Source organism: Aegilops tauschii, chromosome 1, assembly GCF_002575655.3.
Source record: "Aegilops tauschii subsp. strangulata cultivar AL8/78 chromosome 1, Aet v6.0, whole genome shotgun sequence".
NCBI classification, from domain to species: domain Eukaryota; kingdom Viridiplantae; phylum Streptophyta; class Magnoliopsida; order Poales; family Poaceae; genus Aegilops; species Aegilops tauschii.
The window spans coordinates 46,606,673-46,628,575 of record NC_053035.3 but is presented as its reverse complement, the minus strand read 5'-3'; the positions used below and the strand labels follow the sequence as shown (position 1 = coordinate 46,628,575).

The 21,903-nt window shown below is 47.5% G+C and overlaps 2 protein-coding genes across 2 annotated transcripts; one reads left to right on the top strand and one right to left on the bottom strand.

The window, feature by feature from the left end:
* Positions 1 to 2,351: 2,351 nt before the first annotated feature.
* LOC109755668 (probable sugar phosphate/phosphate translocator At3g11320) lies at positions 2,352 to 4,137 on the top strand. Its single transcript, XM_020314564.4, has 4 exons — positions 2,352 to 3,019; positions 3,145 to 3,248; positions 3,338 to 3,566; positions 3,681 to 4,137. The coding sequence occupies exons 1-4, from the start codon at positions 2,507 to 2,509 to the stop codon at positions 3,825 to 3,827; spliced, it is 993 nt and encodes a 330-aa protein (XP_020170153.1). The 5' UTR covers positions 2,352 to 2,506; the 3' UTR covers positions 3,828 to 4,137.
* A 45-nt stretch (positions 4,138 to 4,182) lies between these two features.
* Positions 4,183 to 9,561, bottom strand: LOC109755667 (uncharacterized). Its single transcript, XM_020314563.4, has 8 exons — positions 9,327 to 9,561; positions 8,998 to 9,198; positions 8,060 to 8,344; positions 7,895 to 7,935; positions 7,714 to 7,806; positions 7,208 to 7,337; positions 6,505 to 7,121; positions 4,183 to 6,419 (listed from the first exon to the last, which is right to left on the bottom strand). The coding sequence occupies exons 1-8, from the start codon at positions 9,430 to 9,432 to the stop codon at positions 4,488 to 4,490; spliced, it is 3,405 nt and encodes a 1,134-aa protein (XP_020170152.1). The 5' UTR covers positions 9,433 to 9,561; the 3' UTR covers positions 4,183 to 4,487.
* Positions 9,562 to 21,903: the final 12,342 nt, after the last annotated feature.

The following is a 21,903-nucleotide window of genomic DNA, read 5'->3' as shown; positions in this document are numbered from 1 at the left end:
CATTTTTTTGGCGTCGGCGCTGAAAAAGTCGCCTAGGGGGGTCTGTTGGGGGCGCGGCTGGAGATATTCTTATGTCATCAAGCACCGCCGAAGTCTATTAACAAGACAGTTTGAAACCACCTTTTAAATTACATTACAAAGGCTAATAGGACGAAAAACAGTAAGCTTAACCGGGTTAGTAATTTTTTGGATCATAACAATAATAGTATCATTCACCTCAGTGGGCATGACTCTGGTGCGGAAAAATTCCTTAGACAGAAGCGACGATACCTTCCTGTAGGGTCCCCCGGTACGCTGAAAAAATCTCGCCGGAAAACCATTCGGTCCGAGCGCCTTTAATGGCCTATCTGAAATAATGCGTCAGAAATTTATTTTTCTATGAACTCACTACAAAGTTTTTTTCCTCGAATACGCATAGCATGCGTATCTTGCATTATATATAGAGAAAAAGGGTACAAGAACCCTCCACCGAGGGTGTTACAACACAACCACACCACCGTACACTATCCTTGGTCTACGTCTCGCCCATTACCCACATGTGTATCCGCCCAAAGAATCGTTCCATGTCGGACCTTATGAGGCCTGCCGTCCTCCAAGCTCTACCTTCCGCAAGAAGCCTACCAAGTAGTTTAGTAAGCGATGGCGACTCCCCTTCGAACACGATCTCATTGCGGTGCTTCCACAATTCCCAAAGCGCAAGGATGATGATGGCTCGCAAATCCTTCTCCGGCATGCCCTCAATGCCCTTGTTCAGTAGCCATTCAGGGAGTGTGTTGTCCTGCGCTGGTGTCCACTCCGGCTTAGTCAAAGCCGTGCCCTGCAACCAAAATGCCCCGGAGAAAGCACACTGTAACATGATGTGATTCATCGTTTCGCCCTCTTGGTCGCACAGTGGGCATGCGTCCTGGTGCGGCAGCCCCCTCCTAGCCAAGCGGTCCGAGGTCCAACATCGGTTGCGGACTGCGAGCCATAGGAAGAAACTGCACTGTAGGGGTCCCGGCTTTTCCAGGTTACTGCCGCCGGCGGAGCTGCTTCCCTGCCCATGAACTTGGCGGCGTATGCCGAACGGGCAGAGTAGATCCCGTCTCTCTCCCACGCCCATGTGATCTCGTCAGGCACTTCATCCTGGAGTTGCACCGCTTCAACTCTCACCCATAGCTTCATAAATTCCACAAGCGTCGGCCCGTCCATGTCCGGACCAATATTATGTGCCCATGTTCCGCTCGCCACGGCCTCGTTCACATGCACTACAAAGTTTTTCATTTGTCTCCACTGAGACCAGCGGTTCAATCAAGTTCACACATGTTTTAATGGGAAGTATTCTCAAGAAAAGATAAAAATATATGGAAGTAATCTATAAATGGAGAAGAATACTATGAATTAAAGTGTGAAAAGCGAAGAAGAACAAAAAGAAGAAGACATGGGCTTATTTTGTCCACCAGAAAGTAGGATACACCTATGTGCGTGGACGTGTGCAACGTGCGAACTACTTGGCATGACCTTCTGCAACGCGCGCTGTCATGTTCCTCTCTCCTCAAGCTGTGAACTAGCATGATCTATTTTTCGAAAGTAACTATTGTATATTCATTTATGTTTAATTATCCCGCGTGTGTGCCACACGAAAGGTCTAACTTGTTTTCTGGAGTAAATTATACAAGAGCAATTCCACGCGGAGTCGCTGTATATATGTACATAATTATATATATTGTTCAATTTGTTCTTGGTTGCTTGCACGGTATGGGGTTGCACTCACTCCCTCATCATGCATGATTGATCGATTCGGCACGGCACGTTCGGCTTCGGCATATATATCGATCGGTCGGTTCGCCCGTCGTGGTCTGACCGACGTGATGGGTCGTATGGATCGTCATGAGTCGCTGCAGCTTGATGAAGTTAATGTGTGACCATCGTCCCGGCGACTAGTCCATCATCATGAAACTAATCTGTGTGGCCTGCTGCCACCTTTATCGGCAGGAGATCCGGGAGAAAAATGAAGCGTGCGTTCAACCTAAATATATTGTTTCCTTCGTCACACAATATAAGAGCGTTTTTAACACTAGCAGTCGTTTTTTCGCCTGACATCGAACACGACAAGTAGGGCCCGCATTGCTGCAGTCACGTTTTGCAAACCCTTCTGGAGCTGCGTCCAAAAGAACAAAAAATACTCTCCTCGAGCTGAGAAGCAACGAATAAGGGGTTAATCAATACGCACTACTCCTCAGTACAATAGGGTAGTACGGCGTAGACGTTGAGAAATATAGATGTTTAAGCTGGCGGGAGCGGCCAGATTGTCCTTAGTTGAATAGAGCATCTCCACTCCCCAACCCCGACCGGCAGCGGCAGGCAGGCCCCCGTCGTCTCTCCCACGGCGCCACCCACGACCACGTCCATATAAACGCGTGCCACGCACGAGAAAACCCAAATTAACCAACGCGCCCGCGCCCACCAACCAGACCAAACCAAACCAGCCAGCAGCTCCGGGAAGCAAGAACCAACAAGGCCGACGATGCGGCAGCAGGAGGACCGGGCGCTCCTCCCGACGACGGCGGCCGCCGGCCCGGACGCCGCCGCGGCGTCCGGGCCGTCGGGCCGGCTGCGGACGGCGGGGCTGGTGGCGGCGTGGTACGCGTCCAACATCGGGGTGCTGCTGCTCAACAAGTACCTCCTCTCCGTCTACGGCTTCCGGTACCCGGTCTTCCTCACCGCCTGCCACATGTCCGCCTCCGCGCTCCTCTCCTCCGTCTTCGCCGCCGCCACCACCTCCTCGTCCGCCTCCCGCCGGCCGCTCTCGCGCGGGCAGGCGGCCAGGGTGGCCGTGCTGGGCGCCGTCTTCTGCGGCTCCGTCGTCGCCGGCAACGTCTCGCTGCGCTACCTCCCCGTGTCCTTCAACCAGGCCGTCGGCGCCACCACGCCCTTCTTCACCGCGCTCATCGCCTACGCCGTCGCGGGCCGCCGCGAGGCCCGCGCCACCTACGCCGCCCTCCTCCCCGTCGTCGCCGGCGTCGTCATCGCCACCGGGGTAACTAAAATAAACTAAACTAGATCGAGCAGCAAAATCTGAATATGGATCTTTGAATTAATCTAGCTCAAATGCCAAATCTTGATGTGCTCGCGCGCCGACATTGATTGTTTGCTTGCATTCAGGGCGAGCCGAGCTTCCATCTGTTCGGGTTCATCATGTGCGTGGGCGCGACGGCGGGGAGGGCGCTCAAGACCGTGCTGCAGGGGATCCTGCTCTCCTCAGAAGAGTAATAATCATCATACTTCATTCATCACGTTGACCTATACTGAATGATACATTTGCTGAAAATGGGGCCTCGGATTTGATGGCGTGCAGGGAGAAGCTCAACTCCATGGACCTGCTCCGGTACATGGCGCCGGTGGCCGTGGTGCTGCTGGTGCCGGCGACGCTGACGATGGAGCCCGACGCGCTCGGGGCGGCGGCGGCGCTCGCCAGGGAGGACCCCAGCTTCGTCTGGTTGCTGCTCGGCAACTCCTCGCTGGCCTACCTGGTGAACCTGACCAACTTCCTGGTCACCAAGCACACCAGCCCGCTCACCCTCCAGGTTCGTCCTGCCAACCATGGTGCTCTGCTCATTGACTGAACTTTTCAGATGAACACACACACGGGTTACCGACTTACCGGTGATGCTCATGCGCCTTGTGCTTGGTCGTTGCAGGTCCTCGGGAACGCGAAAGGGGCGGTCGCCGTCGTGGTCTCCATCCTGATATTCAAGAACCCGGTGACCGTCATGGGGATGCTGGGCTACGGGGTGACCATCGCCGGCGTGGTTCTGTACGGCGAGGCCAAGAAGAGGAGCAAGTGAGCTGCGCCGCCGTGGGGAACAGGCCTCCAGAAGATATGCTGACTGTCACATTGACCTTCCGCCGGAGCTCCCATGTGTTGATCCAAGTTCCGGCAGAGTCCTGATGGTGGCCCGATGAAGACGACCAACCCATTTGTATATTTATTCTTGCTCCAGGTGCAATCTGGGTTCCTCAAGTGTAGGACTTGGTGATGTTAAATTATCACAAGCCGTTAGATCAGATGCATTCATGCTTGTAAATTGGTGTGTAGGCTGCACTACTACATTACAAGTGACGATTGATCAATACTATTGCTAGTCACAGATATAAGACACCCTGATGAAACATGCTATGCCTGTTAATACTCAGTAGGAATACTACAAACAGTAACTGAGAGCGAAATCATATTTATACGCTTTTACTCGCAAATCTGCAATTGACATAACAGGATCAAGTGCTTTGGGGACAACAGAATACCACAGTTTTCCACCATGTCCTGCGTTTTTTACTACACTCGTAGCACTCACTCTTTGAACAGCTAAAAGGAAACAAAAGAAAATGTAGGACAGCCTTTTGTACTAACTTCAGCTGTGGTTGCCTTCTGGATAACAAGGATGTAATCATAAATCAACCAGCAGCATACGATTCCAAAACTCAGTTCCTCTGGCAGAACAAGGCACCTAGTCGGTGACATCGCCGAGAGAAATGGAGGAGAGCTTCTGCGCCAATAGGGTCAATGGAGTCGCGTCCCCATTAGATTGTCCTTGAGAAATGGAGGGCGCCTTCTGGGTCAATGGAGTCGCCTCCCCATTAGCTTGTCCTTGAGAAATGGAGGACAGCTTCTGGGTCAATGGAGTCGCCTCCCCATTAGCTTGTCCTAGAGAAATGGAGGACAGCTTCTGGCTCAAGAGAGTCATTGGAGTCATCTCCCCTATAGCCTGCGCATTTGTATGTGAGGCCAGAATGCTTCCCTTTACAGGAGTCATATGCTCTTCAGGCTGGATATTTTGATGCGGAGCCAGAATGTTCTCCTTTAGTGGACTCGAATAACCACCAGGCTGGACGTTCTCTTTTGCGGTATCCATGGCTGGAATGTTCTCCTTTGCAATATCCATGGCTGCCAACACTGGGCCGGCCTGGGGCGTGCAAGCTTCATGCTCAATCACCTCCACTGGTTCTACTTCCACTTTTGCAACTCCAAGAGGCAGTGAAGATGATACCTCAGTTTGAGAAGAAGTGTTATCCTCGCAAGGTGCTGCTGTAGCTTCTGATTGTTGCTGACCAGAGGTACCTGATGACAGCTCAACAGTTGATGAACTGATATCGCCATTTGCCTGGACATTCTGATTTAAAGCTGCAATGCCCTCCTCTGCTATGTCCATGGCGACCAATTGGCCAGTCTCCAGCATGTATGCTTCATGCTCCGACACCTTCGATGTTTCTACTTCATGGTCAGTCACCTCCAGTGGGTCTACTTCCATTTTTGCAACTCCAAGTGGCAGAGAAGGTGATACCTTGATTTGTGAAGGACTGCTCTCCTCGCAAGGTGCTGCTGTAGTTTCTGATGCTTGCTGACCAGAGGTACATGATGATTCTACTTCACCATTAGCCTGGACATTCTCATGCAAAGCTGGAATGCCCTCCTCATCTGTAATGTCCATAGCGACCAACAGACCAGTCTCCTGCATGTGTGCTTCATGCTCCGACACCTTTGATGATTCTACTTCACCATTAACCTGGACATTCTCATGCAAAGCTGGAAAGCCCTCCTCTGCAATGTCCATGGCGAGCAACAAGCCAGTCTCATTCACGTGTGCTTCAAGCTCAGACACCTTTGATGATTCTACTTCACCATTGGCCTGGACATTCTGATGCAGAGCTGGAATGCCCTCCTCTGCACTGTCCATGGCGACTACCAATGGACCAGTCTCCTGCATGTGGGTTTCATGCTCTGACACCTTTGGTGTTTCTATTTCAGTTTGAGCAGCTCTAATTAAAGGCATTGAAGGCCCCTTTGTTCCAAAAAAGTCATGCTCCGCCACCTTTGCTGGTTCTACTTCAGTCTGTGCAACTCTGGGAGACAGTATAGGCAATGCCTCAGTTTGAGAAGCTTCATGCTCTGCCACCTTCAATGGGTCTACTTCAGCTTGTGCAACTCTGATGGGCAGCGAAGCCGATGCCTTAGTTTGAGAAGCGTCATGCTCTGTCACCTCTGATGGTTTTACTTCAGTTTGTGCAACTCTGAGAGGCAGTGGAGTTGATGCCTTGTCTTGAGAAGCTTCAGGCTCGGTCACCTTTGATTGTTCTACTCCAGTTTGTGCAACTCTGAGAGGCAGTGGAGTTGATACCTTAGCTTGAGAAGCTTCAGGCTCTGTCACCTTTGATGGTTTTACTTCAGTTTGTGCAACTTTGAGAGGCAGTGAAGGCGGCGCCTTGGTTTGAGAAGGTGCTGCTGCCCTAGATTTTGGTTCTTCTTGCTCAAAGGTAAGAGCTGCAGGGATTGTCTTCGGAGTAGAAGGAATCCAAGAGTTCTGTGTGGCCAACGGTGAAAACAGAACCTTCGTGGGTTGCAGTTGTGCCCGTGCACCGGCTTTTTGTTCAACAGATTTCTCCTGAAGACATAACAGAACCAAGAGTTTTAGAACAAATAAAGAGCATTGGCATCATTACAAGAAAGAAAGCATACAATTCACTTACGGCATCAAAATATCCAATCTTGGGTGTAGGCCTTCGTAGACCAGATGGTTTAAAACCATTTCCTTGGGTTGATGTGTCGACATTAGATTTCACATTATCAGCAAATGCTCCTGAAGCCTGTCCTTCTGTAACAATACCAGGCCTCCGTAGTGTGGTTGGAGGGTGGTCATTGCTCTTTCTGGTGGAAGGGGACAATGAAGATGACCTTGTACTATAGGTCTCAGATGTATGACTCGCTCTCCCTACAGTGGATGCTGTTGAAACCCCAGAAATCACAGAACTCATGCTGTCCACGGAGCTGCTAGGTGAAATGGTCGGTGATGCACCCTCACCGTGACTCTTATTTCTTGATGCCCTTGCTGGGTCAACCTTGCTGATATCAGATCTTGATGATGAACGAATAGGGATCCTCTGGGCAGTCCTGTTCTTGCTGATTAGGGTTGGTGACTTTGTTTTCCCACCTGCCATGGGAGCACTACGCAAGGAAGGACTTGCTGCTGAGGACAAAGCACCAGATTTTGAGGTTGAGTTGTTCTTTGTCCCCCCACCAGGCCGAGATGGCACGCTGGCTGAACTGTTAGCAGACTTGGCAACTGCCTGCCTGTTGACTACACCTCCTGCAAGAGGGAAAAGGTGTATTATTAGGCTTGCAATCTATGTAACATTTATGGCAGACCAAATTTAAGTATGCTGATTCACACACCAGTGCTACTTCTTTTGTCTGAAATCCCAGAGGTGACAGCTGTGGTAGTCGGTGCTCTCATTGTAGCAACTCTTGGCAGAGCTCTGGGAGGTTTTGAGGATGGTTTTGCTTCTGCAGCTTTCGATACAGCCTTCGCAAGCAAAAAGAATAAACATGTAAGTTCAGATTAGTACTCGATGGGAACTTCAATTAAAACAAGCAATTAGCCAACTTTGTTCTCCGTAAAAGATAACAAATTATCTAACTGGAGTTTTTTTATTAGTTCTATGCAATTCCAAAACAAGGTTTCACTGGACAAGACACGAGGTAATCTAATTGTCGGTAAATGCAAGAAACGGTTAGGCTCTCAAAAACAGATTCACAGGGGAAATAATTACTGATTACTGCAATTATAGATCCTGGTGTATGTAGCAAGCATCACGCAGAGCATAAACCTCTAGTTAGGTGTAGACAGCTAAACTACAGAAAGATCATGGATATTCTGGAATTGCAAGCATGTAACATACCACTCTTGCAGCTGCAGGCTCTTTCAGGGTGACTTGGGGCCTTTGTTTGCTACCACCAACAGAACCATTGCTTGTTGAAGCAGGGGGCCTTATCTGAGGCAGCATTAACAAGTATTGATTAGTAATGATTACAGACTGCAGAAAACTGGGTTCAAATCACTGAAGAATTGTGTCAACATACCTTGCTCTGAGTCTGAGGTATCCGATCAACTCCCTTTCTCGCTGGAAAGTAGCGACACAGCAATCATGTTAGTAAAAAAAAAATACAGCGGATGGTGCTCCCTGAAGTTACAGCAGCATAAGAAATTAGCATGTTGCATCAACTTCTGAGTTTGAGACATCTTACCTGTGACAGGAGGCGCCTTTGCTGTGGCCCTAGGGGTTTTTGAGCTAGCAGATGGGACAACTGGAGCTTTATCAGGTTTCCCAAGTGTCCTCTGAATCGAAGCACGGACATTGTCAAACAGCTCAGTCTCAAGGCTTTCCAGCACAAAGCTTTCACTTTCCAGCGAGGAGGTGGTGGACTCCATTGACCTCCTCATTTCCTCTGCTATTCCTGGCAGCAGCCTAGAACCCTGCGACTTGCGGAAAGTGCTGTTCACAATGCCCAATTCCTCAGTATCGAGAACACCTGCTCAGACCAGGAGGAAACGTTAGCTGCTATCAATCAACACATCAGGGTGACAGGTATAACAAAAGACAAGTACAGAGCTGGAAAGGGAAATGGTTAGAACTGCTGTATCTCTACATCAAAATGCACAGGTCTGATATAACAAAAGACAAGTACAGAGCTGGAAAGGGAAATGGTAAGAACTGTTGTATATCTACATCAAAATGCACAGGTGTGATATAACAAAAGACAAGTACAGAGCTGGAAAAGGACATGGTAATAACTGCTGTATATCTACATCAAAATGCACAGGCCTGATATAACAAAATACAAATACAGAGCTGGAAAGGGAAATGGTAAGAACTGTTGTATATCTACATCAAAATGCACAGGTGTGATATAACAAAATACAAGTAGAGAGCTGGAAAGGGAAATGGTAAGAACTGCTGTATATCTACATCAAAATGCACAGGTCTGATATAACAAAAGACAAGTAAAGAGCTGGAAAGGGAAATGGTAAGAACTGCTATCTATCTGCATCAAAATGCACAGGTACAGGCGACAGATTTTTTTTTCAAAAAACGAAGGGGAATGTTAGGAGCTGGTAGGACTGGTAGCAATCCAGATCAGGAAACAATAGAGGTTTGGCTGGTTTGTGGAGGCGACGCACAAACCTTCGCTGGTGAAGAAGGCTTTGTCCCAGGCGAGGCTCTTGCGGAGGTTGACGCCGCCCTTGGGCTTGGTCTTCTTCGGGGACTGCGCACGCTCCGGGCCCTGCTCCGCGGGATCCACGACCTGCCCGCCCGCCGCCACCGCCGGAGGAGGAGGAGATCCGACGGTGTTCCGCTCCGAAACGGCGGCCACCACCGAAACCCCTGCAAGAGAAAAACCGCGGCACGGCCCGTCAGATCGGAGGCACCAACCCACCCACGCGCAGATCCCCGCCGAAATGGAAGGAACGGGAACGGGAGACGGGAGACGGCGCGCTTGCTGACTCACTGACCTGGGGCGGCGCGGGGGGGCGGGTCGGGGTGCTGCGGCGGCGAGGCGAGGTCGAGGAGGAAGTCATCCTCCTCGCCGGAGACGTCGATGAGGGAGAGCGCGTCCATCGCGGCGCGGGCGCAGGCGCAGGCGGAGGGGGGCGAAACCCTAGATCGCCGCGGATGGGGTGCGGGTGGGGGGAGGAGGCGAGCTGCTAGAGAGACGTTGGGGGCTGAGATTTGGGTGAGGGGCGGGCGGCGAGGGGGGGTGGAAATGGAAATGGAAATGGATGGCGTGCGTATAAAAAAAAGTTGGGAGGGGGACGCGGAGTCGAGACGGGTGTGGAAGTGTTGCGCGTTCGGGAGCCTCGGGTGTGGCTGGCGGGTGGGTCCAGGCGTGGGTTTTGCGCCGGGGTTTCTTTCCGGATGGGGCTGGGGCGAGCACATGGGCGGGATGGTTTGAAATTTGGGAGGGGAGAGGAACGGAACGGTTGTGACGGGAAACGGTAACTGGCGAACGTTCACTTTCGCTGGAGAGAGCGCAGCCATGTTTTCTCTTTTTTTCCGGAAAAAAAGACATTACAATTAAGCTATGATGTGCAAAATATCGATCACAAAGAGTAAACTATAATAAGAAATAGCGATGCAAAATGGGCGCATCAACGTGCAGGTCCACAAATGAGAAAATCGCATGACAAACCAAATATGGGTATAACGATCGAGCAACAACTGAAACCCATATAAAGTTAGCACAAAATTACATGTGGATGTTTGTTTTGTTTAATAGTCGCAATAACATTATGAGCACCATTGAAATTCCACAGTCGGCTAAGAAATGGTCAGATATCGCTAATGGTGGAGTTTGTTAAAATGAGGAGTTTTCAAAGGGTGAAGATAATATGTTGATCTTGTCACACTTTTTTTGTGCAATGGTGCGGTTAACACTGCTCTAACAACTAGATGAAACCATGTGCGTTGCCACCACACATTTAGACAAAATTAGATATTTTTAAATATTACGTACATATGAGTACATGAAGCAAAAAAATCAAAATGGAGAAATAATATTAATGGAACATCACACATCAACTAGGTTGGCGTACCAATAACTCATATGATCGATTAACGATCACTCAAATGTTAGGTAAATGTGACATCATGCGGATTGTCAGAAATACATTGCATTATGAGCATTAACAATATATACGTGTTTCTCATCCAATACATATGGGCCTCTAAGTCCGCCTCAAATTACTGAAATGACATGCTAACGTACATCTTTAAAACAGTGTCGTCCACCTGCATGTGAATGGGGTTAGGGAATGGAATGCATGAGCGAATACAAATTTCTCTTTGACTTGATTTTTTTTTTGAAACATCCCTTAGAGGCTTACACTTAATCATTTAATGTTGGTGTGGTACATGGTCTAAGACGAATGATTTACTTGCTCAGTGGCATAAGGCAAACCAAAATACCTAGATATCCATTAATGAAAAGAACAATCGAGATACTAAGGTACTGCCAAAATAATTAATGAAGATGTTTACTAGTTGTGTACTACCAAGATATTAACACCACTAAATATGTGCATTGGCTATTCATGAAAAATGTCATGATTCCACACCACTCTTTGTCTTCTTTTGTTTAGTCAAATCGTTGCATATTTTGAAAATAAAAGAAGTTGACCGAACGACCAATGAAACTTTTGTAAGGTGGAACGGTAAGCAGTTGTGAAAATGGACAACTTGCAGGATACTAGAGTATCTATTTCAATTTTTGTACAATAGCATGAGATCGGCCATGAGATGCATCTAGACATCTCATACAAAATAGCTGCTTATCAAAAGCTATGGAATTCAAACAACATAGATGAAAGTGCAACTAATCCCTGGGTGGTTTTGGTAATTCATAACAACATATAGCTCATTGAACTAATATCCTTTCAAGTTGATTATTTCAGAAAGTTTAATGATTGGCATGGCATGGACTAGAGATGTGGACCCCTCAAAATGCTAAGGACAAATATTGGCAAAAGCTCAAGACTCTTCATTCTATTTTGCTGATCCAAGATCACATTAAATCCATAGGAAAGCCAATACTATTAAAAGGGGATGGGGTGTTGCTTAATGGTCTACTTGCTCAAAATGCTTAGTGATATGCTCCAAAGCCCTCAACCATCTTCTCAATTCCAAATATGTCCAAAACCTAAAGTCAAACTCGGCCCCACCGATTTGATCCATCCGGCGCCACCGAGTTCAATTGACATAGCCATAGCCAGAAACCCTAATCAGTTCGGTCTCACCGAGATGGGACTGCAAACTTTCTGTTTCCCTTCGTAACGTTTCGATCTCACCGAAATGAGCGATCGATCCCACCGAGTTTGCAGTGCAAACTCTCTGTTTCTCTTTCGTAACGTTTCGGTCTCACCGAAAGGAGCGATCGGTCCCACCGTGTTTGCCTGACCAACTCTCTGTTTGCTTGTTACTAAAAGCGGTCTCATCGAGTTGAAGTGATCGGTCAAACCGAGATCAAGTTTTGCCCTAACCCTAGCTCATCGGTCCCACCGAGTTGATCATGTCGGTCCCACCGAAAATCCTAACGTTCACATTTTGAACTGAATCGGTCTCACCGAGTTCATATATTCGGTCTGACCGAGTTGGCTCTTTTGTGTGTAATGATTAGATTTTGTGTGGAAGCTATATATACCCCTCCACCCTCCTCTCCATCAGAGAGAGAGCCATCAAAACGTACCTACACTTCCAGCATTCATTTTCTGAGAGAGAACCACCTACTCATGTGTTGAGACCAAGACATTCCAATACAACCACAAGAATCTTGATCTATAGCCTTCCCCAAGTTGCTTTCCACTCAAATCATCTTTTCACCATAGCCAAATCTGTGAGAGAGAGTTGAGTGTTGGGGAGACTATCATTTGAAGCACATGAGCAAGGAGTTCATCATCAACACACCATCTATTACCTTTTGGAGAGTGGTGTCTCCTAGATTGGTTAGGTGTCTTGGGAGCCTCCGTCAAGATTGTGGAGTCGAACCAAGGAGTTTGTAAGGGCAAGGAGATCGCCTACTTTGTGAAGATCTACCCAAGCGAGGCAAGTCCTTCGTGGGCGATGGCCATGGTGGGATAGACAAGGTTGCTTCTTCGTGGACCCTTCGTGGGTGGAGCCCTCCGTTACCCTTCGTGGGTTGAAGTCTCCATCAATGTGGATGTACGATAGCACCACCTATCGGAACCACGCCAAAAATCTATGTGTCTACATTGCGTTTGCCCTTCCAAACCCTTTCCTTTACCTTCATATGCAATGATTTACATTCCGCTGCTATACTCTTAGACTTGCATGTGTAGGTTGATTGCTTGACTTGTGCTAAGTTACTAAAATCTGCCAAGACTTAAAATTGGGAAAAGGCTAGATTTTTATTTGGCCAAGTAGTCTAATCACCCCCCTCTAGACCTACTTTCGATCCTACAAATGGCATCAGAGCTTTGGTCTCCATTTTCCTTGATTTCCATGGCTTTGGTGATCATAGCCTTGGTTTCACAACCTAGGAGAGTATGGCGTCTAGCAAGGGAAATTACCACCGTAGAGGTCCTTACTTTGATGGTACTAATTTTGCTAGTTGGAAACATAAGATGAAAATGCATATTCTTGGACATAACCCCGCTGTTTGGGCTATTATGTGTATTGGCTTGCAAGGTGAATTCTTCGATGGAAGGGAACCAAATCGTGAAGCAACGGCGGAAGAATTGAAGATGTTGCAATACAATGCTCAAGCTTGCGATATCCTCTTCAATGGATTGTGCCCCGAAGAATTCAACAAAATCATCCGCCTTGAGAATGCAAAGGAAATTTGGGATACTTTGATTGATATGCATGAAGGTACCGACTCCGTCAAGGAATCCAAATTGGATGTGCTTCAAAGTCAACTTGACAAGTTCAAAATGAAGGATGGTGAAGGTGTCGCTGAAATGTACTCTAGGCTTGCTCTCATCACAAATGAGATTGCCGGCTTAGGAAGTGAAGAGATGACCGACAGATTCATCATCAAGAAGATCCTAAGAGCCTTGGATGGAAAATATGATACCGTGTGCACATTGATCTAAATGATGCACAATTACAAAGATCTCAAGCCAACAGAAGTCATTGGTAGAATTGTTGCTCATGAGATGTCACTCAAGGATAAAGAAGAGCTTCACAACAAGTCTAGTGGTGCTTACAAAGCTTCATGTGATGCTCCTACATCATCAAGTGAGAAACAAGTCTTCAATGAAGAACTGAGCCTAATGGTGAAGAACTTCAACAAGTTCTACAAGAGTAGAAGCAAAGAGAGAAGTCACAAGTCAAGGTCCTACAATGACAAAAGATCTTCTAGTCGTGATCGCAATTGCTACAATTGTGGAAGACCCGGACACTACTCAAGTGAGTGTATGGCTCCCTACAAAATAAGAGAAGACTCACCTAAAAGAAGAAGCAAAAGAGAATAATCACCACCAAGAGAAAGAAGGAGTAGAGATGATCGTTACGAATGAAGATCCTCTCGCAGAAGCAAGGATTCGAAAAGGAAGGACAAGTCATCAAAGAGCTACACAAGACGAAGACATCAAGCTCATGTTGGTGAATGGGTATCCGGTTCCGACACCGACAACCACTCCGAGAGAAGCTATCACTCCGACTCTGAATATACTCAAGATGAAGGTGTTGCCGGTCTCGCACTTGTGTCATCCAACTCCTATGACATATTTGATTCGCCAAATGAAGGGATTGGAAGATGCTTCATGGCTAAAGGCCCAAAGGTATCACACCCCGAGTATGTTGATTTCAATAGTGATGAAGATGATTTGCTAGGTGATGATGATTTACTTGTTGACAACTCTAGTGATGAAAACTATGATGAAATTGCTATTAATCATGCTAATCAAGATAAAACGAATGACGATGATAAGAAGGAGATTGAGCGTCTAACTAAAGAACTAAACACTCTTAAGTTAGCTCATGAAACTACTTTAGAGGATCATCGAGAGCTTTTAAAGACTCATGAGAAGCTACGCTTTGAAAAGCTCAATCTAGAGCAAGAGCATGGGTTCTTAAAAGCAATCAATGATGATCTCAGCAAGAAAAGTTCTACTTACATTGCCAAGCGTTTACTCTTGTCTACTTACATGCCACAAGTAAAATCTAGCAACAAGAGTAAGAAAGATTCTTCTTCTAGTAGGAACAACAATCATGTTAAATCCAATATTGTTGCTTCTAGTAGTTCTCTTGATTCCACTAATGATTCTCTTAGCCAAGTTACACTTGAGCAAGAAAACAATTTATTGAAGAGAATTATAGAGAAAGGTGTTTACAAGAGCCTTGCCGAAAGTAAGCAATTAAAGTGTTGGTTTTGAACGCAAGTTCAATGCCAATGGAGTTGAGTGGGAAGAAGATAAATACCCCAAGACGAAGTTTTTTCCTCAACAAGAGAAGTATGATCCCACTTCTTTCAAAGGAACACAAGCTCAAGATGATCTTCCACCACAAGACCACAAGCTAAAAGGCAAGGACAAGCTTCAAGAGGAGATTGATGCATTTGAAGAAGCTCCTAAGGCCTTGGTCAAGTGGGTTCCCAAGACTACATCAAGTTCTACTTCATCAAGTACGACTACAACTCCAAGGATTCCCATCGAGATGATGTGGATCCCAAAGAAGAAGAGCTAGAGAGTTCTTGAGGGTGACTCCGCCAACAAACTTCACTCATATTCATTTTGGCAAGGACAAGTGCAATCAACTTCCATATCTTGCACTAGTTCAAGGAGTCACAAACCCTCTTGTTGGTAAGACAAGGGACAAGGTAACCTAATGCTTTCATGGACAACATCATGTGTGAATTTCACTCTATGTCTATGGATATCCTTGTATGTTCCTTGTGGGACTAACCCGTGTAGGTATTGAAAGTGCAACTCACTCCAATGGATTGCTCCAAATGATCTACATCAACATTGAGCATCTACATCTTCAACACTTACATGAAGTCATCATCGACAAAACCCAAGGTTAGTTCATCCCTCTTAGGGGGGATATCACATCTAGGGGGAGCTTTGTTCTAAGAATTGAGCTAAAGCAACTCTAATGGTGTGAACAATACAATGCTTTATGTAAAAGTGGTAACCCCGCTTGTGCTTAAACGATGAGTATGACCTATGATCAAATGTTCTCATTTGACTCCTAAGTCAATATACTCATATATAGATGACCTAGTCATCGCCAGATTGCTTGATAGATGCTAGAGTGTTTGTGCATGCTTTGCCACATATTTCATTTGCTATCTTATTGTGTGAGCATGTTGATTGCATATTTTTCTCATTCGAGGACATCCACTTGTTGCTTTGGTTGTTTGGCTTTATCTTTTTGCCAAATGGATGGACAAGAATGCCTAAGAACTTCCTCTAGCTATCTATGCTTTTTCTCGTCTCAAACTCTATTCATGCTATATCACAAAGTTTGAATAAGTTGAATTCGGACCCTCCGGGTAAGGAGCACTCGGAGTCACCGATCTGTCAAGGGCTTATCTTCCAAAACCTCTTAGTGCATTTCAGTCTGACCGATCCATTCCATTTGGTCACACCGAGTTCATTAAGTTGATCTAGGTTTTTAATCTCGGTGCAACCGATTTGAACCCTTCGGTCATACCGAGTTGCAGCAACCGCTTGCGATTCTGCATCTCGGTGCCACCGAGTAGTTCCACTCGGTCACACAGACAGAGTCTGGATATATATACCCACAGGCTGAAAATTTCGAAATTTCTCCAAACGCTTCGTCCGCGCCTGTCCAGCTCTGCCGACTCGAGGTCTCCAGATCGTCTCCTCGTCGCCCACGACCTCCTGCCGCTGGTGTCCTCCGCCGTCAACGGAATCTTCGCCGCCGTTGTCGCCGTAGCATGTTCATCACTAAGCTAGGGTATGAACTCGAACCTTTGTGCTTTCCCCTCTCTGATTCTTAGCACAAAGACAATGCCATGATTCTTGCCACGATTGAAATAGTTCTATCCAATCAAAACTTCCTCTAGATTAGTTTTGATCCAAAAACTTGGGGTTAGGTTTCCGCCGAACTCATCTCGGACCGACCGATTTGAAATATTCGGTCCCACCGATTTGGCCCAGGCCATTGCACATGTACTACTCGGTCTGACCGAAGTGTACAAATCGGTGTGACCGAGTTTACTTTCTCAGTGAAATCCTAGCATCTCGGAGTCACCGAACTGTGTCTCCACTACAAAAAAATACACTTTCGTGATGATACGTGTTTGTCACAGTAGGTCACATTTTCTGTCATGCATGTACATCCATGAAAATTTTATGACAGAATCAAGATAGTCATACCTGTGCTGTCGTAGAAGTGTTCCATGACATTACCAAAATCATCATCACGGAAGTGTCCACTTCCATGACGATAAATCATGTGTCATAGAAGTGCTTTCGTCAAGGGTGACCGACACGTTGCATCCACCGTAACGGGACGCCGTTAAGCTACGGGTCCGGTTTTGGATCCGATAACCCGCTAACAGCCCGGACCAATGAGGATTTTCCACGTGTAAAATTCTCATTGGCTGGAGGAAACACGTGTTGGCTCACCGTTTGGACAGATGTCATCCATTCATTGGACAGGAGGTGCCTATGATACGTCGACACGTGGCATGGCCCAACAGAGGCCCATTCCGGTGAAAAGGCCGACCCATTTGACTTGGTCAAACGGTAACGGGCAGGCCCACGGAAAGCATGTTAACGGCCTGTTCGTATATAGCCCATTTACGGCCCGCTAACTCACGACCCGTTACGGCTTACCGGAATTAAGCCAGTAGCTTCATCTGGGTCGTCCAATATGATTCTAGTCTGTTGTAACATCCGGCCCATGTATGGCCCATGATGTCTTTCGGCCCATACGAGGCCATTTGTAACTCTTGGCCCATTAAAGGCCCGTGGTGAATCTGGCCCGCAATGAACAGTGTACCGCTTTATACCCATTAATGGCCCATTATTCCATTGGGTCGTTTCCAACCCGTGTTATGTTTCAGCCTTCTCAGGGCCCATTTATTCTTGGGCTTATTTCCAGCATTCGGTTACTTATGGCCCGTTACTGGCCTTTTCTGCTTGTGGGCCAAATTCGGCCCGTGGTTACAATCGGCTCGTTTGCGGCCCGTTAATCCGTTGGGCCGTTTTCGTAGCGTCATCAAATACAGATGATTAACGACGGCCCGTTATGGTCGGCCCATGAACGTGATGGGGATCGTAGCAGAATTTTAAATTTTTTCTACGCTCACCAAGATCCATCTATGGAGTATACTAGCAACGAGGGGAAAGGAGTGCATCTACATACCCTTGTAGATCGTGAGCGGAAGCGTTCCAATGAACGTGGTTGATGGAGTCGTACTCGCCGTGATCCAAATCACCGATGACCGAGTGCCGAACGGACGGCACCTCCGCGTTCAACACACGTACGATACAGCGACGTCTCCTCCTTCTTGATCCAGCAAGGGGGAAGGAGAGGTTGATCGAGATCCAGCAGCACGACGGCGTGGTGGTGGATGTAGCGGGATCTCGGTAGGGCTTCGCCGAGCGTCTGCGAGAGGGAGAAGTGTAGCAGGGGAGGAGGGAGGCGCCCAAGGCTGTTGTGTTGCTGCCCTCCCTCCCCCCCTTTATATAGGCCCCCTGGGAGGGGGGGGCGCCGTCCAGGAGCCCATCTGGATGGGGGGGCGGCGGCCAGGGGGGTAACTTACCCCCCAAGTCAAGTGGGGCGCCCCCCCACCCTAGGGTTTCCAACCCTAGGCGCAGGGGGGAGGCCCATGGGGGGCGCCCCAGCCCACTAAGGGCTGGTTCCCTTCCCACTTCAGCCCATGGGGCCCTCCGGGATAGGTGGCCCCACCCGGTGGACCCCCGGGACCCTTCCGGTGGTCCCGGTACAATACCGATAACCCCCGAAACTTTCCCGGTGGCCGAAACTGGACTTCCTATATATAATTCTTCACCTCCGGACCATTCCGGAACTCCTCGTGACGTCCGGGATCTCATCCGGGACTCCGAACAACTTTCGGGTTTCCGCATACTCATATCTCTACAACCCTAGCGTCACCGAACCTTAAGTGTGTAGACCCTACGGGTTCGGGAGACATGCAGACATGACCGAGACGCCTCTCCAGTCAATAACCAACAGCGGGATCTGGATACCCATGTTGGCTCCCACATGTTCCACGATGATCTCATCGGATCAACCACGATGTCGAGGATTCAATCAATCCCGTATGCAATTCCCTTTGTCAATCGGTATGTTACTTGCCCGAGATTCGATCGTCGGTATCCCAATACCTTGTTCAATCTCGTTACCGGCAAGTCTCTTTACTCGTACCGTAATGCATGATCCCGTGACTAACTCCTTAGGCACATTGAGCTCATTATGATGATGCATTACCGAGTGGGCCCAGAGATACCTCTCCGTCACACGGAGTGACAAATCCCAGTCTCGATCCGTGCCAACCCAACAGACACTTTCGGAGATACCCGTAGTGTACCTTTATAGTCACCCAGTTACGTTGTGACGTTTGGCACACCCAAAGCACTCCTACGGTATCCGGGAGTTGCACGATCTCATGGTCTAAGGAAAAGATACTTGACATTGGAAAAGCTCTAGCAAACGAACTACACGATCTTTGAGCTATGCTTAGGATTGGGTCTTGTCCATCACATCATTCTCCTAATGATGTGATCCCGTTATCAACGACATCCAATGTCCATAGTCAGGAAATCATGACTATCTATTGATCAACGAGCTAGTCAACTAGAGACTTACTAGGGACACGTTGTGGTCTATGTATTCACACATGTATTTGTTGGGGAACGTAGTAATTTCAAAAAAATTCCTACGCACACGCAATATCATGGTGATGCATAGCAACGAGGGGGGAGAATGTTGTCCACGTACCCTCGTAGACCGACAGCGGAAGCGTTATCACAACGCGGTTGATGTAGTCGTACGTCTTCACGATCCGACCGATCAAGTACCGAACGCACGGCACCTCCGAAGTTCTACACACGTTCAGCTCGATGACGTCCCTCGAACTCCGATCCAGCCGAGTGTTGAGGGAGAGTTTCGTCAGCACGACGGCGTGGTGACGATGATGATGTTCCACCGACGTAGGGCTTCGCCTAAGCTCCGCGACGGTATTATCGAGGTGTAATCTGGTGGAGGGGGGCACCGCACACGGCTAAAATATCATATATCAAGTGTGTCCATGGGGTGCCCCTGCCCCCGTATATAAAGGAGCAAGGGAGGAGGAGGCCGGCCCTAGGAGTGGGCGCACCAAGTGTGGAGTCCTACTAGGACTCCCTAGTCCTAGTAGGATTCCACCTCCCATATGGAATAGGAAAAGAGGAAGGGAAAAAGAGAAGGAAGGAAGGGGGCGCCCCCCTTCCGTAGTCCAATTCGGACCAGACCAAGGGGAGGGGTGCGGCCACCCTTGAGAACCTTTTCCTTCTTTCCCGTATGGCCCAATAAGGCCCAATACGTATTCCCGTAACTCTCCGGTACTCCGAAAAATACCCGAATCACTCGGAACCTTTCCGAAGTCCGAATATAGTCGTCCAATATATTGATCTTTACGTCTCGACCATTTCGAGACTCCTCGTCATGTCCCCGATCTCATCCGGGACTCCGAACTCCTTCGGTACATCAACATACATAAACTCATAATAAAACTGTCATCGTAACTTTAAGCGTGCGGACCCTTTGGGTTCGAGAACTATATAGACATGACCGAGACACCTCTCCGGTCAATAACCAATAGCGGGACCTGGATGCCCATATTGGCTCCCACATATTCTACGAAGATCTTTATCGGTCAGACCGCATAACAACATACGTTGTTCCCTTTGTCATCGGTATGTTACTTGCCCGAGATTCGATTGTCGGTATCTCGATACCTAGTTCAATCTCGTTACCGGCAAGTCTCTTTACTCGTTCCGTAATACATCATCCCGCAACTAACTCATTAGTCACAATGCTTGCAAGGCTTATAGTGATGTGCATTACCGAGTGGGCCCAGAGATACCTCTCCGACAATCGGAGTGACAAATCCTAATCTCGAAATACGCCAACCCAACAAGTACCTTTGGAGACACCTGTAGAGCACCTTTATAATCACCCAATTACGTTGTGACGTTTGGTAGCACACAAAGTGTTCCTCCGATAAACGGGAGTTGCATAATCTCATAGTCATAGGAACATGTATAAGTCATGAAGAAAGCAATAGCAACATACTAAACGATCGGGTGCTAAGCTAACGTAATGGGTCATGTCAATCACGTCATTCTCCTAATGAGGTGATCCCGTTAATCAAATGACAACTCATGTCTATGGCTAGGAAACATAACCATCTTTGATTAACGAGCTAGTCAAGTAGAGGCATACTAGTGACACTCTGTTTGTCTATGTATTCACACATGTATTATGTTTCCGGTTAATACAATTCTAGCATGAATAATAAACATTTATCATGATATAATTAAATATATAATACTTTATTATTGCCTCTAGGGCATATTTCCTTCAGTATTACGATTTCCGGATAACACAATTATAGCATGAACAATAGACAATTACCATGAACAAAGAAATATAATAATAACCATTTATTATTGCCTCTAGGGCATATTTCCAACAGTCTCCCACTTGCACTAGAGTCAATAATCTAGTTACATTGTGATGAATCGAACACCCATTGCGTCCTGGTGTTGATCATGTTTTGCTCTAGGGAGAGGTTTAGTCAACGGATCTGCTACATTCAGGTCCGTATGTACTTTACAAATATCTATGTCTCCATTTTGAACACTTTCACGAATGGAGTTGAAGCGACGCTTGATATGCCTGGTCTTCCTGTGAAACCTGGGCTCCTTCGCAAGGGCAATAGCTCCAGTGTTGTCACAGAAGAGTCATCGGGCCCGACGCATTGGGAATCACCCCTAGGTCGGTAATGAACTCCTTCATCCAGACTGCTTCATGTGCTGCCTCCGAGGCTGCCATGTACTCCGCTTCACATGTAGATCCCGCCACGACGCTTTGCTTGCAACTGCACCAGCTTACTGCTCCTCCATTCAAAATATACACATATCCGGTTTGTGACTTCGAGTCATCCAGATCTGTGTCGAAGCTAGCGTCGACGTAACCCTTTACGACGAGCTCTTCGTCACCTCCATAAACGAGAAACATATCCTTAGTCCTCTTCAGGTACTTCAGGATATTCTTGACCGCTGTCCAGTGTTCCATGCCGGGATTACTTTGGTACCTTCCTACCAAACTTACGGCAAGGTTTACATCAGGTCTGGTACACAGCATGGCATACATAATAGACCCTATGGCCGAGGCATAGTGGATGACACTCATCTTTTCTCTATCTTCTGCCGTGGTCGGGCATTGAGCCGTGCTCAATTGCACACCTTGCAATACAGGCAAGAACCCCTTCTTGGACTGATCCATATTGAACTTCTTCAATATCTTGTCAAGGTATGTACTCTGTGAAAGACCAATGAGGCGTCTTGATCTATCTCTATAGATCTTGAT

Coding starts and splice junctions, on each gene's coding strand:
- LOC109755668 (XM_020314564.4), top strand. CDS start 2,507: ATGCGGCAGCAGGAGGACCGGGCGCTCCTCCCGACGACGGCGGCCGCC. Junction 3,249..3,337: donor ATCCTGCTCTCCTCAGAAGA/GTAATAATCATC, acceptor GATGGCGTGCAG/GGAGAAGCTCAACTCCATGG. Junction 3,567..3,680: donor CCAGCCCGCTCACCCTCCAG/GTTCGTCCTGCC, acceptor TGGTCGTTGCAG/GTCCTCGGGAACGCGAAAGG.
- LOC109755667 (XM_020314563.4), bottom strand. CDS start 9,432: ATGGACGCGCTCTCCCTCATCGACGTCTCCGGCGAGGAGGATGACTTC. Junction 9,199..9,326: donor GCCCCCCCGCGCCGCCCCAG/GTCAGTGAGTCA, acceptor TTTCTCTTGCAG/GGGTTTCGGTGGTGGCCGCC. Junction 7,936..8,059: donor AAAGGCGCCTCCTGTCACAG/GTAAGATGTCTC, acceptor GCTACTTTCCAG/CGAGAAAGGGAGTTGATCGG.